Source organism: Podarcis bocagei, assembly GCF_964188305.1.
Source record: "Podarcis bocagei genome assembly, chromosome: 2".
NCBI lineage: Eukaryota > Metazoa > Chordata > Lepidosauria > Squamata > Lacertidae > Podarcis > Podarcis bocagei.
Genome location: NC_138126.1, coordinates 55,566,518 through 55,579,910, shown reverse-complemented (window position 1 = coordinate 55,579,910; position 13,393 = coordinate 55,566,518). Strand labels below are relative to the sequence as shown.

The 13,393-nt window shown below is 42.4% G+C and overlaps 1 protein-coding gene across 2 annotated transcripts in view; it reads left to right on the top strand.

Annotated features, from left to right (window-relative positions):
- The window catches only part of SHISA5 (shisa family member 5), a 38,893-nt gene that overhangs the window by 21,792 nt on the left and 3,708 nt on the right, over positions 1-13,393 (top strand). For both annotated transcript variants that reach the window (XM_081185168.1, XM_081185169.1), the window contains 2 exons: positions 11,586-11,701; positions 12,449-12,670. In XM_081185168.1, the coding sequence (XP_081041294.1) occupies positions 11,586-11,701; positions 12,449-12,670 (338 nt within the window). The remainder of the gene's footprint in view (positions 1-11,585; positions 11,702-12,448; positions 12,671-13,393) is intronic.

Below are 13,393 nucleotides of genomic sequence, written 5' to 3'. Positions count from 1 at the left end.
CAAGTAAAAACTGATTCTCACCACCACCACTTCCTGTATTATACCAAAAGTGGGGGAAAGCAATTTTTTGTTCCACTGTGTGTTGCTGCAGCATTTAATTTAGTGTTTAAATGGGCTTTAGAAATAAATATTGGTGTGTGTTCAGCATTTTGTACACTGCCCTATGATTGTACGGTGGTGAAGGTGGCGCAGAAATAGTTTAAATAAGTAAATAATTTTGATGGGATAAATAGTGCCGTTGCAGTTATTTCCTGCTTGTGGGCAGTTATTTCCCAGTGGGCATCTGATTAGGAACAGAAGGCTGGACTAGATAAGCCTTTGGTCCAAGCCAGCGGTGCTCTTCTTAGGTTCCAAAGTTCCAGCCTCCATTCCTTAAACCTTGGTCTTTTCTTAAACAAAAAAATGTGCATTACATTTATATTGCAATACAGTAGTGCCCCGCAAGACGAATGCCTCGCAAGACGGAAAACCCGCTAGACGAAAGGGTTTTCCGTTTTGGAGGTGCTTTGCAAAACGAATTTCCTATGGGCTTGCTTCGCAAGATGAAAATGTCTTGCGAGTTCCTGCAGGGGTTTTTTCGTTCCCCCCCCCCTTTTCCCAAGCCGCTAAGCCGCTTATCAGCTGATCCGCTAAGCCACTTAACAGCTAAGCCACTTATCAGCTGATCCGCTAAGCCCGCTAAGCCGCTAATAGCGCTAAGCTGCTAATGGGCTTGCTTCGCAAGACGAAAAAACCGCAAGACGAAGAGACTCGCGGAACGGATTCTTTTCGTCTTGCAAGGCACCACTGTAGTTTGTAGGAAGGCATCCTAAGGGTAGAATTATATGTACCATGTTAATGAATTTAATAACATAAATCAAATAGCAGCTGGAGGAGCCGAGGACAAAGGGTGAAGAAGGAGCTGTTAAGTGGCAGGGGGCCTCTTCCCATCCTTCGGACCCCCTGGGAAACTCAACAAACCTCCTGCACCTGGAACTGGGTGTTGAGAGTGCAGTTGATTGCTCATAAAAACAAGTCTAGAATGGGAGACTTAGGTTGATGTCCCCTCTTTCCAGGACCCCTTCTCATTTTGAGACTTCTGTGGGTGACCTGAGAGTTTGTTTGGACCCTGGGTGTGAACCCAGAGACAGGAAGGAAGGAAGGAAGGAAGGAAGGAAGGAAGGAAGGAAGGAAGGAAGGAAGGAAGGAAAATGAATTGAGATAGCTAGATGATTGATAGATATTGCTATTAATGTAACATTTTTATATGTAGGTGTGTATTTGTGTAATATTTTATTTTAAGTTGTCTGTGGTTCCTTTAGTTTTCTGTATGCTGCTTAAAGATATTTTAAATATATGAAGCTTTATAAAAATTAAAAAAATCAAGTCAAAAATATGCAGATATTTTTTGTAATGGAGAGACTGCCGGCAAGCTAATATTACATGTGACTGCATTGCAACATATACTATAGCTCACAGGACACTTCCAAACGGTATTATTGCCAATTAAAACTTGGATTGAGAGTGCTGATCATCTGCAAAAAAAAACACTGTGGGCACTGGACACAACCTAGCCTCTGGGTTCTGCATGCAAAAGGCAGTGTATGAACACCTGTGTGCATCAGTGGAACTAGCATGTGGTAACATCAGAGCCCACTTTTGGCCTCCAAAAATTAGTACACTCATGGAGCCCCTCCACTACAATATATACCAAACCAGGTACATAGCACCAGAGCAGGCCAAGGCATTGCTATATCGCAGGACCTCCATGCTATATCCCCTAGTAAGGAATCTTACACCTAGCTTATCCTTTGCACACAAATTATGTCAGCTTTAAGTGCATAGTGGTGGGAAAGGGAGCAGGTGGGAGCCCACAAACTCTTATCAGAGTTTTTGCAGGACCAGGTGCCTTTGGGTCTATGAGCTCTAAGAACGTGGTAATCTTGTGCAGGGTGTGAGAAATGCATTTGCTTAAGGATTTCCTTCCCAGTAGCTGCCCCGTAACTATTCTGGAAGTCACCCAGAGTGGCTGGGGCAACCCTGTCAGGTGTGTGGAGTAGAAATAAAAAAACAGTGTTGTTGTTCTGCTGTAATATATATACTATTACAGCACATTTTGTAATAAACTCAATTCTTGCATAAGTCTGTACTATTGTAAATTAAAGTAGGCCACTATAATGCATAGGCTACCTAGAGAGTTAATAGCTTGACTTGTGAGGGCTCATGTATTGTGGAAAGATAGCCAAACTCCAGTTGTTGCAGCACGCCCCTACCCCTCTTTATTCAGAAGTAAGTCCCATTGATTTAAATAAGGTTTTCAAATTAGTGTGCTCAGGAGTGCTGTCCAAAGAATACGTGGCTGTTTTCGGATGCCCAGGATCCAAAGTTCAAATTGCTAAACTATGCATGGAACATGCATAGCTTGAGGCCCCTAGCATTACAGGTGCATTTTAAAAAGATTATCCAGTTGTTCTGCAATTGATATAAAAAGTGTACAGAATACCAATTCTGGCTTACTCCCAGGTAAGTGGGGTTAGGATTGCAGCCGTAGTCGTTTGCATTTTAGAGTCAGGCTTTAGAAAGCTGCCTTTAAACCCAGTCCATCCATGTAGCTCACCACTGTTTGAACTGACTTTCAGGGGCTCTCCATTTCCCCCCAGAGAGAAATCTCTCTCACCTCTACCTGGAGGAGGAGGCGGGTTCAGCACAAACTGTTGACTTCTCTCCTGGTGGTGGGTGGGATGCTAAGGTAACATGTTGCCAGAGTTGCAACTAGCGGTTGGCGAAACTGCCCCCCCAACCAGGGGCACAAAAATCACATATCAGACTATGGAGTGTATGATGCATGTGTCTGTGGCGATGCACTGCTGCTATTGTGGCAAAAGCAAACATGGTAGAAACTCCCTGTCCTCGCACAGCAGCACAAAGGTGATTGTTACCTGGGGGGGGGGGCGCCGATACAGCTTTTTGCCAATGGCACAAGGGACTCCAAGTCTGCATCTGCACATTGCAGCTGCTGTATTCAGGTAAAACAATCTGGAGAGACCAGGGAATTATGTTAGAATGTTGTTTATTGATTATAGCTCGGCTTTTAATACCATCCTTCCGGACATTATTATCAAAAAGCTGATGGAACTAGACCTTTCGTCTACCTTCTGTGATTGCATTAAAGACTTTCTGAGTGAGGATTGTGCCTGTTACATCTACCTCCCTGAAGCTCAGCACTGGCACCCCACAGGGATGTGTGCTGAGTCCCTACCTGTACTCATTGTATACATATGACTGTATTTCATCTGATCCATCCATCCATTATTAAGTTTGCTGATGATACTACCATAATGGGTCTATTACAGGTGGAGATAAATCAGCGTACAGGGGAAGTTTCAAAAAGTATCTACTTGGTGCTTAGAGAATAACTTGCACCTAAATATTAGCAAGACAAAGGAGATGATGTTGGACTTTCGGAGGAAGAGAGGGGAACTAGCCCTGTTGTATATCAGGGTGGGTTGTGTGGAGAGAGTCTCTTCCTTTAAATTCCTGGAAGTTTACCTTAGTGAAGACCTCACTTGGAAAAACAATATAACTCAGGTGGTTAGGAAGGCCCAACAGAGACTCCATTTTCTCAGGGTCTTGCGAAAGAACAATGTTAAACAACAGTTGATGACCTCCTTCTACTGGTCCACAATAGAAAGTGTCCTCTCATATTGTATCACAGTGTGGTACGTTGGCTTGACAGCCACGGTCAGAAAGTCTTTACAGAGGGTGCTGAACACAGCACATGATATCATGGGCTGTCCCCTGAGCCCACTAAATGACATTGCAAGGGATTGTTCCCTAGGAGAGCGAGAAAAATTTTCAGGGATAATGCACACTACGGCCAGCACCTCTTTAATCTTCTACCCTCAGGCAGGAGATATAGAAGTATAATCAGTCATACCAACGGGCTAAAAAACAGTTTCTATCCGTGGGCTGTTAGGCTGCTGAACGGAAAATAATATAGTGCAACTGACTTTCAGGGTTGGTGTGCTGTGCGACAAGGACACAAAGAGCAATGAGATTGAGTGTTTGTGGGGGGGGGGAGGCTCAGTTAATTTCATTGTACCCAGGTTGTACATTGACAATAAAGGTATTATTAAACATAAATAATTCACTGTCATTGTCAAATGCATCTCATTTGTTTAAAAAACACCTAACTTAATGGGTCTGATTCTCAATTCAAAACTAGTAAAGTTATTTCCCCATGTACGTGTTATGTAATGGCAATCTGTTGCTCTGTGGGGGGGGGCGGATATTAAGATATGTCATAAACACCTTTCTGCACAATCCTAATTAAACCTATTCCTGGGAACTGCTACATCCAGTGATGTTCCAGGAAATACTGCAGAATATCAACAAGCAGTTAACCAAGTCAGGAATAGATTCAGCCTTTAATACTGAATAGAATGCAACTGTATGGCCAGAGGATATCAGTCCAGATCGCTTTCTACTGATGCTATAAAGAATAAAATGATCACATGCAACTATTTAGTATCCACAGATGGTAACTGTGGCTTCATGGACATTACCCATCTTTACTTTATTTAGTTTAGTTACCTGCCCACAGGGCTGGCCCAACAGTGCAAGCACCTCATGCAGAAGCTTAGGGTAGCAAATTTGGACGGCTCAGAAAGGCAACGCTAGACTATATTCTGGGACAGAACAACACCAAAGACCAAGAGCAAGGCAGTATGGGAGAAACTGAGCACACAGGCAGCCACTGGGGAAATAATTTTTGGTTTGTGTCCAAAGTGCATGGGAGAGGGGCAAGGAATGCATTCTACTACTGTATAGTCAGAAGCAGAAAGTGGGAAACAGTTCTCCTTATTGTGTACAAAGGAAAAGGAGTGTTCAAAGCATTTTGCTTCAGCTGTGTGATCCCATTAATTATCAGCATCGCCTTCCCACCCACACCAGCTGAAGCAAAATTCTTTTTTTAAAAAGAACCTGCACGTTTCATGCAAAGACACCTTTAAGTACTCATGATTGATATGTTTTGTATAAATATGAACCTTGTATTCCACTATGGAATATATTTTGTGCTTTTAAAAAAGCTTATTATCTCAGTGGACCAGAATGTGGTCTAAACCCCCCTTTAAATCCATATCAACGAAAAGAAAAGAACTCACACTGAAACTCACCTACAGGTGGTACCTAACACCAAGGAAACTAGCGCTAATACACCCAGGAACCTCACCAAAATGCTGGAGAGGGTGCACCTCCACAGGCACATACCTCCACATGTGATGGGAGTGTCTCAAAATCCAACTATTCTGGACAACAGCCATACGACAAATATGTAAAATAACTAAGCAAGTATTAGACTCCCCCCCCCCCCGGATTGGCCCTACTAAACATCTTCCAAGACAACAATGCCCATTTACACCACAAAGAACTCATAACCCACCTACTTTCAGCAGCCAGAAACACCATAACCAGACACTGGAGAGACCTGTCAGGAGTAAGCATGGACCAATAGTACCAAATAGTATGGGAAACAGCCCTAGTAGAAAAATTAACTAATAAACTGAAACTGACATGGGGACAAACAGAAGAAGACACCTTCACCCCGGTATGGCTCCCCTTTATCACATACACAGCCCAACAGGACAATGACAAAAATCCACCAACAGCATACAAATCAATATGGCTAACCTGGTCCAAAACACCCACCCACCTCACTCACACATGAAAACAAAGATCACCACAGCCAATCACAAACAAACAATCACACCCTAGGCCAACCCCAACCTCTCTCACCACCAAAGGAACACAAGTGAACAACACAAGCAACGCTGACACCAAACTCTACATACATTAAGCATAATAGAAACACCGCCACCCGACCCCACCCCCATCCATCTCCCCTCCCTCCACCCCCCCTTTCTTTTTTTCTTTCTTTTTTCTTCTCCCCCTAATGCCTCACTCAACAAATGAAACGGATTTGTAAAAATGTTACATGGGGGAAAAAATACGAGGCATTACACTTACCTCTGTAAAACAAGAAAATCCTTAATAAAATGTTTTTTTAAAAAAACTTATTATGACCATTTTATTGTCTTGTATTTATTACTCCTCTTGCTATAATTATTATTATTATTAATATTTATTTATTTGCCTACCTTGATGTTTTGTTTATTTATTATGTTTATAAAGAAAAAATGGATGTTAATTAAAGGCTGGACATGGTCTTAACAAAAATAAAATGGTATTTTAATGTTTGCATGGTTTGGCCTGAAGCTTCACTCTCTTGGGCCTCAGATGGGGGTTTACCCAATCCTATTAACTAGAGATGCTTGGTATTAAGCCTTGGCAAAATATGTACTTCACCATTCAGCTGTAGCTTCTCCTTATATAAAGTGTGGTTATGAGTTGCTGAGACTGACCTGATTTACTGACCAGAGAGTCATGCTGTCCTCCAGCATGTTCTGCAAATTCGGGGGGGGGGGGGATTTGAGCAGCCTCTTCTCTTCCTTTGCAATGGGTTATAACAGCAGCAGAGGACAGTTGATTTTTCCTGTTCACCATACCCTAAGAATAAATCCCCAGATCCTAGACTTCTTCCTCGGGCTCTTTAAGGAGCTTGTGCAGCAAAGAACTGGAAAGCCTGCTCTCCAATGATACTGAGTATACCTGATGAGCTTCCAGAAAGAAAACAACAGAGTGGGTACACTAATATCATCAGAGACAAGGGAAAAACAGGTTTTTGAAAACCTGCCTATTAAAAAATGGTGGCGTTTTTCTGAGAATCCATTTCTTCCTTCTCTGTATGAGCTTTCAGAACTCACCACCAATTACCTGGCTCCCCTAATTATATGATTTGAATTTTCAAAAGTATTAAAATATTGTGACATATATATATATGAGTACATGTTTTTTTGGAAACATGAACACACCCTGAAATCTTCATATGCCATTCTGGGGAGGGGGTGCCCCGCTGGTTGAGATGTTGTAATGTATGCATTGTCAACTCGACATCTAGCGTGTGGCCCTTGTAAGAGAAGCAGCTATGATCCAAGAGGTCAGTTCCTAAACTACTGACTCAGTGCTGTTGCCTGGCTGGAGGGGTCAGCTTGTGCAAGCTCCCAGGCTTTATCAGAAATAATGTTTGTTTGACCACTACTAACTCTGCTTGTAGCTGAAGACAATAAACACCCAACCTCATTTCCTGCCACTGTCTCTTCCACCTGGGGACAACTTTCCTCAGCTCCTCCCCTACAGCTTGAACAAAACAACCACAACCACATCCCTTCTTTCCCCTCACAGTTTTAATAACCGTGCTGCTGCCTGGAGATAGAGTGGGGGGGGGGTGGCAGTCTGCTGTTGGTGATGTTGGCTAATGACTGTCTGGTACAGTGGTCTCATTAAACCTAAGATCTGAGTATCATATTCATGCATAAGATATACACCTATATATTCTCTGGCTCCTCGTTAGATTGTTTTATCTTTTTCACCTTTTAGAAATAACATCTATATATTCTTACCAAGTTGCCTCATCTAGAGTTCGATGATGATGGTGGTGGCTGCGGTGGTGGTGGTTTGGGGCAGGGGCCATATGGCAATGTTGTGTACTTGATGGGCGGTAGTAGATTAAAGAATCACTGCATTAACCTCTAAAATCAGCATCTGAAAGTGAAGAAAGACCTGATTCAGCTTGCATTGCAATCGCTGTTACAAGGACTGTGTTTAAGATGGCCTCCAATAAGTGTGATTCTCCCTCCCTGCCCTTGGTTGCACAAGACATTTCATTTTGTGGCGGTGTTGCCAATTCACGGAAGAGTCTATATCGTGCTGCAGCACTTGGCTGCTCATATACAGTAAATTGTGTCTAATTTTGCATAACACCAGTAAGCTCTTGCTTTTCACATTTAAGGAAAGGAACACTCAATGAATGCAAGCTGTGGGTGTTTCTCCCCACCCCTATTTTGGTATGAGCTTCAGGAATTAGTCAGTACAGTACTGAAGTTGTCAGATGGCTTGCTGCTGCAGTCTCAAAGATATACTAGCTTGCACTTCGTAAAATATTTTGGGTGTGCCTTCAGTTTTCTCATCATGCAGTGGAAAGATTATCACTGTAGCTGACAATAATGTAGTTTACCCACCAGTGTATTAAACCTAAGTGCATTGGCTGAATGTTGTTGAACACAAACATTTTTTTAGCCTGACTGGCCTGATGTTTGGCAGAAACATGGAGCAGAATATAAACATGCAACTGAAGATGTAGTATCACTGTGAAATCCTTAAATGCTTTATTTTGTTTCATTGTGGCCATTTTGTTTCCATCTCATTGGAGCTTTTTTATTGCTGTTGGATTCGTTTTAAAGAATAGAAAGAAGTTTAAAATGGAGGTTTGATATGTAAAACTCTTATCATGGATTCTTCTTAATGTGGGGGAAATGTAATTTTTTTGCCCTTATGAGTAAAAAAATAATTTGAATGTGCCTGGGCAATTCCTGCTAAAATAACTAAAGCCAGAGATAACTGAACTAGATTCCTAGGGCTGGACTGAATTAATTGGTCCCACAAGTGGAAGTTGGCACAACTGGACTTTACCCTCCTCTCCTCCTCCTCCCCCCTTGTGTCCCCTAGATTGGCTCAGGTGGGTCAGGATAATGCCCAGGATAGTACTTGGGAGAAGGAGAGGGGAGATTATTCCATCAAGCAAGCAGAAATGCTTTTGCTGATGAAGCTATCATGATATCACTATGTTGAAACCCTTCCCTAGTGGTTGCAGTTAGGCCTTGGTGTGCTCCTTCCCCTAACCAATGAATACAAAACCCAGAATAATTTGTGCAAAACAGTCAGCACTAAAAAACAAATATTCACAAATTAAATTATGAAAAGTTGCTCAATGCACATGATTTATGAAGGCTTCTTGGTTGCTGAAGGTGGCCCAATTTGGATTTTGCCTGGTGCAGCTTCTCTTTTCATCTGCATCTCTCCTCGAGATCAACTTCTTTTACGATTCTCTACCCTAACCTTTAACCCAAGGGTGAGGAACTTTCCCCTCCTGTCAGTGTCATCATTTCCTCACTGGTTACATAAAGGTGGTGATAAAGGTGGAATAAAGACCACACTGCTTCAAGTTTAGCTGTGGTATGCCTCTGATTAGAATTCCTAATCCTGTACAATTCTACTCAGATGAATGCTTTACTGGGTTTTATGAGGTTAGTCTCAAATAACTACAGAGAAATTAAAAATAATAATAATACAACAGCTAGTACAGCTAATGTTCTAGAAAGCAAATTAAAATAATTACTTTCTGACTTCAGGATGCTACACACCCACACACGTATGGCAGAAGCCTACTAATTTTTTTCTTGGACAGGTGGGGAAAATACTTCTTTTCTCCAAGCCATACAAACAGGAGGAGAAGTAAAAAAGAATAAAAAAAGAAATCAGTTTATCTGTCACAAGAGACTAGGGCCCTGCGGGACTTGACATCTTTCCGCAGGGCCTGCAAGACAGAGCTGTTCCACCAGGCCTTTGGCCAAGGCACAGCCTGACCCCCTCCTTTGATAATTCTTCACAGAACTCTAGCCCAATGGTTGCCATCAATTTGATTTGAACTGATTTTATAATGAATTGATTTTAGAATGCTGTATTATTTTACTGTTGTTAGCCGATCTGAGCCCAGCTTCGGCTGGGGAGGGCGGGATATAAATTTATTATTATTATTATTATTATTATTATTATTATTATTATTAAAATGAAATTGTTCTGAAATGGCATATACTGAGGGGAGGAACACTTTGAAAAACCACAAAAAAACGGAAAGGAACTGGAAGGGGGAAATGGATGGGATGGAAGAATGGGAAAGCTTCCGGAGCAGCGTTAGAAACTGAGGTACGTCTAGGCACACTTTTTTATAACAAGAATACAAAGCTGAAAATGAATGAATTGCAGCGAAAATATTAAGTTCATTTTTCACATGGTCTAGTCCTTCCCCTGCACACACCCCTAATATTCTTTAGAGGGTCTCTTCTTCAGTCTTCAGAGAGTAACTGTAAGTGAGGAGGCAGAAAAAGATCCTTCTTTCCTTCCACTCTGCAGTTCTAATCTGAAATCTTAGGCACAGAACTGCACCCGGACCTCAGAAACTGCTCGCGCTAATGAAATCCCCTATCACAAAATGTGCCTAGAACAATGGGAGTTTCAAACACTGTTCAGGAGGTGTCAAGGGTTACATAAAAGGAGACCAGGGGCCACCCACTCACCTGCATTGTAGTCTTTCCCCATCCCTGAATTGCCCTTCTACTGTGGATTGTAAGACCTCTGGGCAGGAACTATGTTACCTTAGTGTGCTCAGCACACTATCAGTACTGAACAAATGCCAAGCAGTGGTGGTCTTGTGGCCTGGTCTAATGATCACCCTATGCATAGTAGGTCCAGCACAGAAAAGGAGCAGAGCTAAAGATTTGTTCTTGGCAAGTCTAGGTTAATGCATACTGCTAAAGATTGATGACATTTGGAAGCCAAGTGACTTGCGCGCAGAGGGACGGTCAACTTGATGACATACATGTAGCCATGTGCATGCCAGTGCGACCAAGAACCCCAACACAGTGTGTACCTACTCATCCACTCATTAATAATAATAATTAAGAAGAAGAAGAAGAAGAAGAAGAAGAAGAAGAAGAAGAAGAAGAAGAATTAATAATAATAATTTATTTATACCCTCTTTCCCCAGCCACTCTAGGCGGCTTCCAACAAAAGATTAAAAATACATTAAAACCTCAGTCATTAAAAACTTCCCTAAACAGGGCTGCCTTCAGATGTCTTCTAAACATCAGATAGTTGTTTACCGTATTTTTTGCTCTATAAGACTCACTTTTCCCCTCCTAAAAAGCAAGGGGAAATGTGTGTGCGTCTTATGGAGCGAATGCAGGCTGCGCAGCTATCCCAGAAGCCAGAACAGCAAGAGGGATCACTGCTTTCACTGCGCAGTGATCCCTCTTGTTGTTCTGGCTTCTGAGATTCAGAATTTTTTTCCCTTGTTTTCCTCCTCCAAAAACTAGGTTCGCCTTATGGTCTGGTGCGTCTTATAGAGCAAAAAATACGGTATTTCCTTGATATCTGACGGGAGGGTGTTCCACAGGGCAGACGCCACTACAGAGAAGGCCCTCTGCCTGGTTCCCTGTAACCACACTTCTCTCAGTGAGGGAACCGCCAGAAGGCCCTCCGCGCTGGACCTCTGTGTCCGGGTTGAACGATGGGGGTGGAGATGCTCCTTCAGGTAAACTGATACACATGATGCATCTATATATGCCTCTCTGCTGCTTTTTCTTTCTTTGGTATGACTATGCCCTTTCGTGAAAGAACACTTCTAGATCATAGTACTGAATTTTTAATCCTCATTTTTTTATTTGACATAATCCATATGATAAACCTTGCTTGTTTGCACACTGAATGTTATTTTTATGCATTTTTTCCCCTAAATATAACAAATTAGATCAAATATTTGATGAACAAAGGATAACTGTGTGATTTATCAGTGTTTTCGGTTATAACTGACGATTGCCTCCTGTTTTGATAGACACCTTAGTTTTCAAATGTGTCTTTTCCTCTTATAGCGGGACTGTCATAGCTGTTGGTGTTTCCATATTCGTACTGTTTGTGGTGACCATCATTTTCTGCTTCACCTGTTCATGTTGCTGCCTGTATAAAGCATGCCGAAGACAACCACGGCGTAAGTATGGTTTATTTTTTACCTCCTCTTAGTAAAGAAAGAAAGAACGCTGTTCTAACAAGAAATTATTCATGGCTCATAAACTCTTTTTAAAAATATAGTGCTGTCTAATGTCATGCGTAATTTTGGGATATAGCTGCAGAAAGCAATTCATGTTATTTAGACACATCTGAGATCAAGAGCTTGTTTACCTCAGCAGCATTTTGGACTTGATGCCAAAAAACAGGTATGGTAGGACTTGTCTAAATATCTGAACAACCAAATAGCCATGATTTTGTAAAGTAAATCTAATATGCAGGCTGAGTTCAGCTAAACTGTAGTATGTTCAGAACATTTTCTGCAAGCACAACTGAACTTCCTCTCCCCTCCCCTCCTGTCAAATCTGCTCTGGGGTTTCCTCAACCCCTGGAGCAGATTTGGGGTGCTGCAGGGCAGGGAGTGCAAAAGGAGGATAAGTTCTGATGTGCTTGCAGAAGTCATTCCACATGCCCAGTGACTTAGGCATGGGCAACCCTGCGTCGTGTCTGTTTGTGTCTCTTAGGAGGACTAAGAAATTTGTGTGTGAGGGGAGGGTAAGCTTCATCGCTGTTCACCTCAGGAATGTAGTCAGAATAGCTTTAGAATGTAGTTGGTGGCAGTTGAGTTTACAAAAAATGAAAAAACAGGGAGCAAAGGGATTGTTTAGAAATATAATCATCTTCCTTCATGTGCTGATTGCTTCCCTGGCACTCTTCCCATGTCTTACAGCTGTTGTGACCACAACTACAGCCACAACTGTGGTGCAGGTGCCATATCCTCAGCAGCCTGGGATGCCACCACAAGGTTACCCTGTAGGGATGTATCAAGGATATAATCCTCTGCCAGTGCAACCGCAGCAGGGGATGCCAGTAGCACCCTACCCAACACAGTACCCTCCACCTTACCCCACACAGCCTGCAGGACCACCACCCTACCATGAAACCATGGCAGGTAAGGAGAGGATCTGTTGAGAAGAACGGGGTGCTTTGTCTTACACCCTCAGCTGCAGGTGTTTTTATCTGGAGCGTTGAAGTGGAGCAAATACAAGGTTTCTGAGAGGGAGGACGTGAACCATTAATATGCTCATTCTACTTCTTAGCTTATTTTTTCTAGTTCTTTGCTATTTCATCAAGGTTTCCACCAACCAAGTTCTCATTCCATGCTCCCAAGACTTCTTGACATGAGGACAACAATGTGCCCCTTGATGTGCTATTTAATATCTGAGATTGGTGATCCTTGATTGGGGCTTGTATACTTACTGTATTATGCTATCGTTGGCTGCAGAGTTAATTGGAATCTTATCCTTTTATGTGGCAAGGGGGCAGGGGCAGGCAATTATCTTAGATTCTCTGCTGACTTCTATAGAAAGTTATCTTTATTACTGTATAACCTTTCCTGGCATTATATTACACCAAATTTCCTGGTGATGGTGGCCTCTGAGCAAACTTAGGATCCTAACTGAAGCACGTTTCTGTACCATTAAACTGCCAAGTTTGTCAGTTTTTGCCTGCTGTACTGGTGGTATCAAATATGCTGGCATCATGCCATACTGGAGCAACTGTGGCCAGTGGCGGAGGAAGGGGAGCACAGGGGATGCGGTCCACCCCGGGTGTCGTCACCGAGGGTGTGTGTGATAAAATGAGTTTTTAAAAATAAAAAATGGGCTCACAAAAC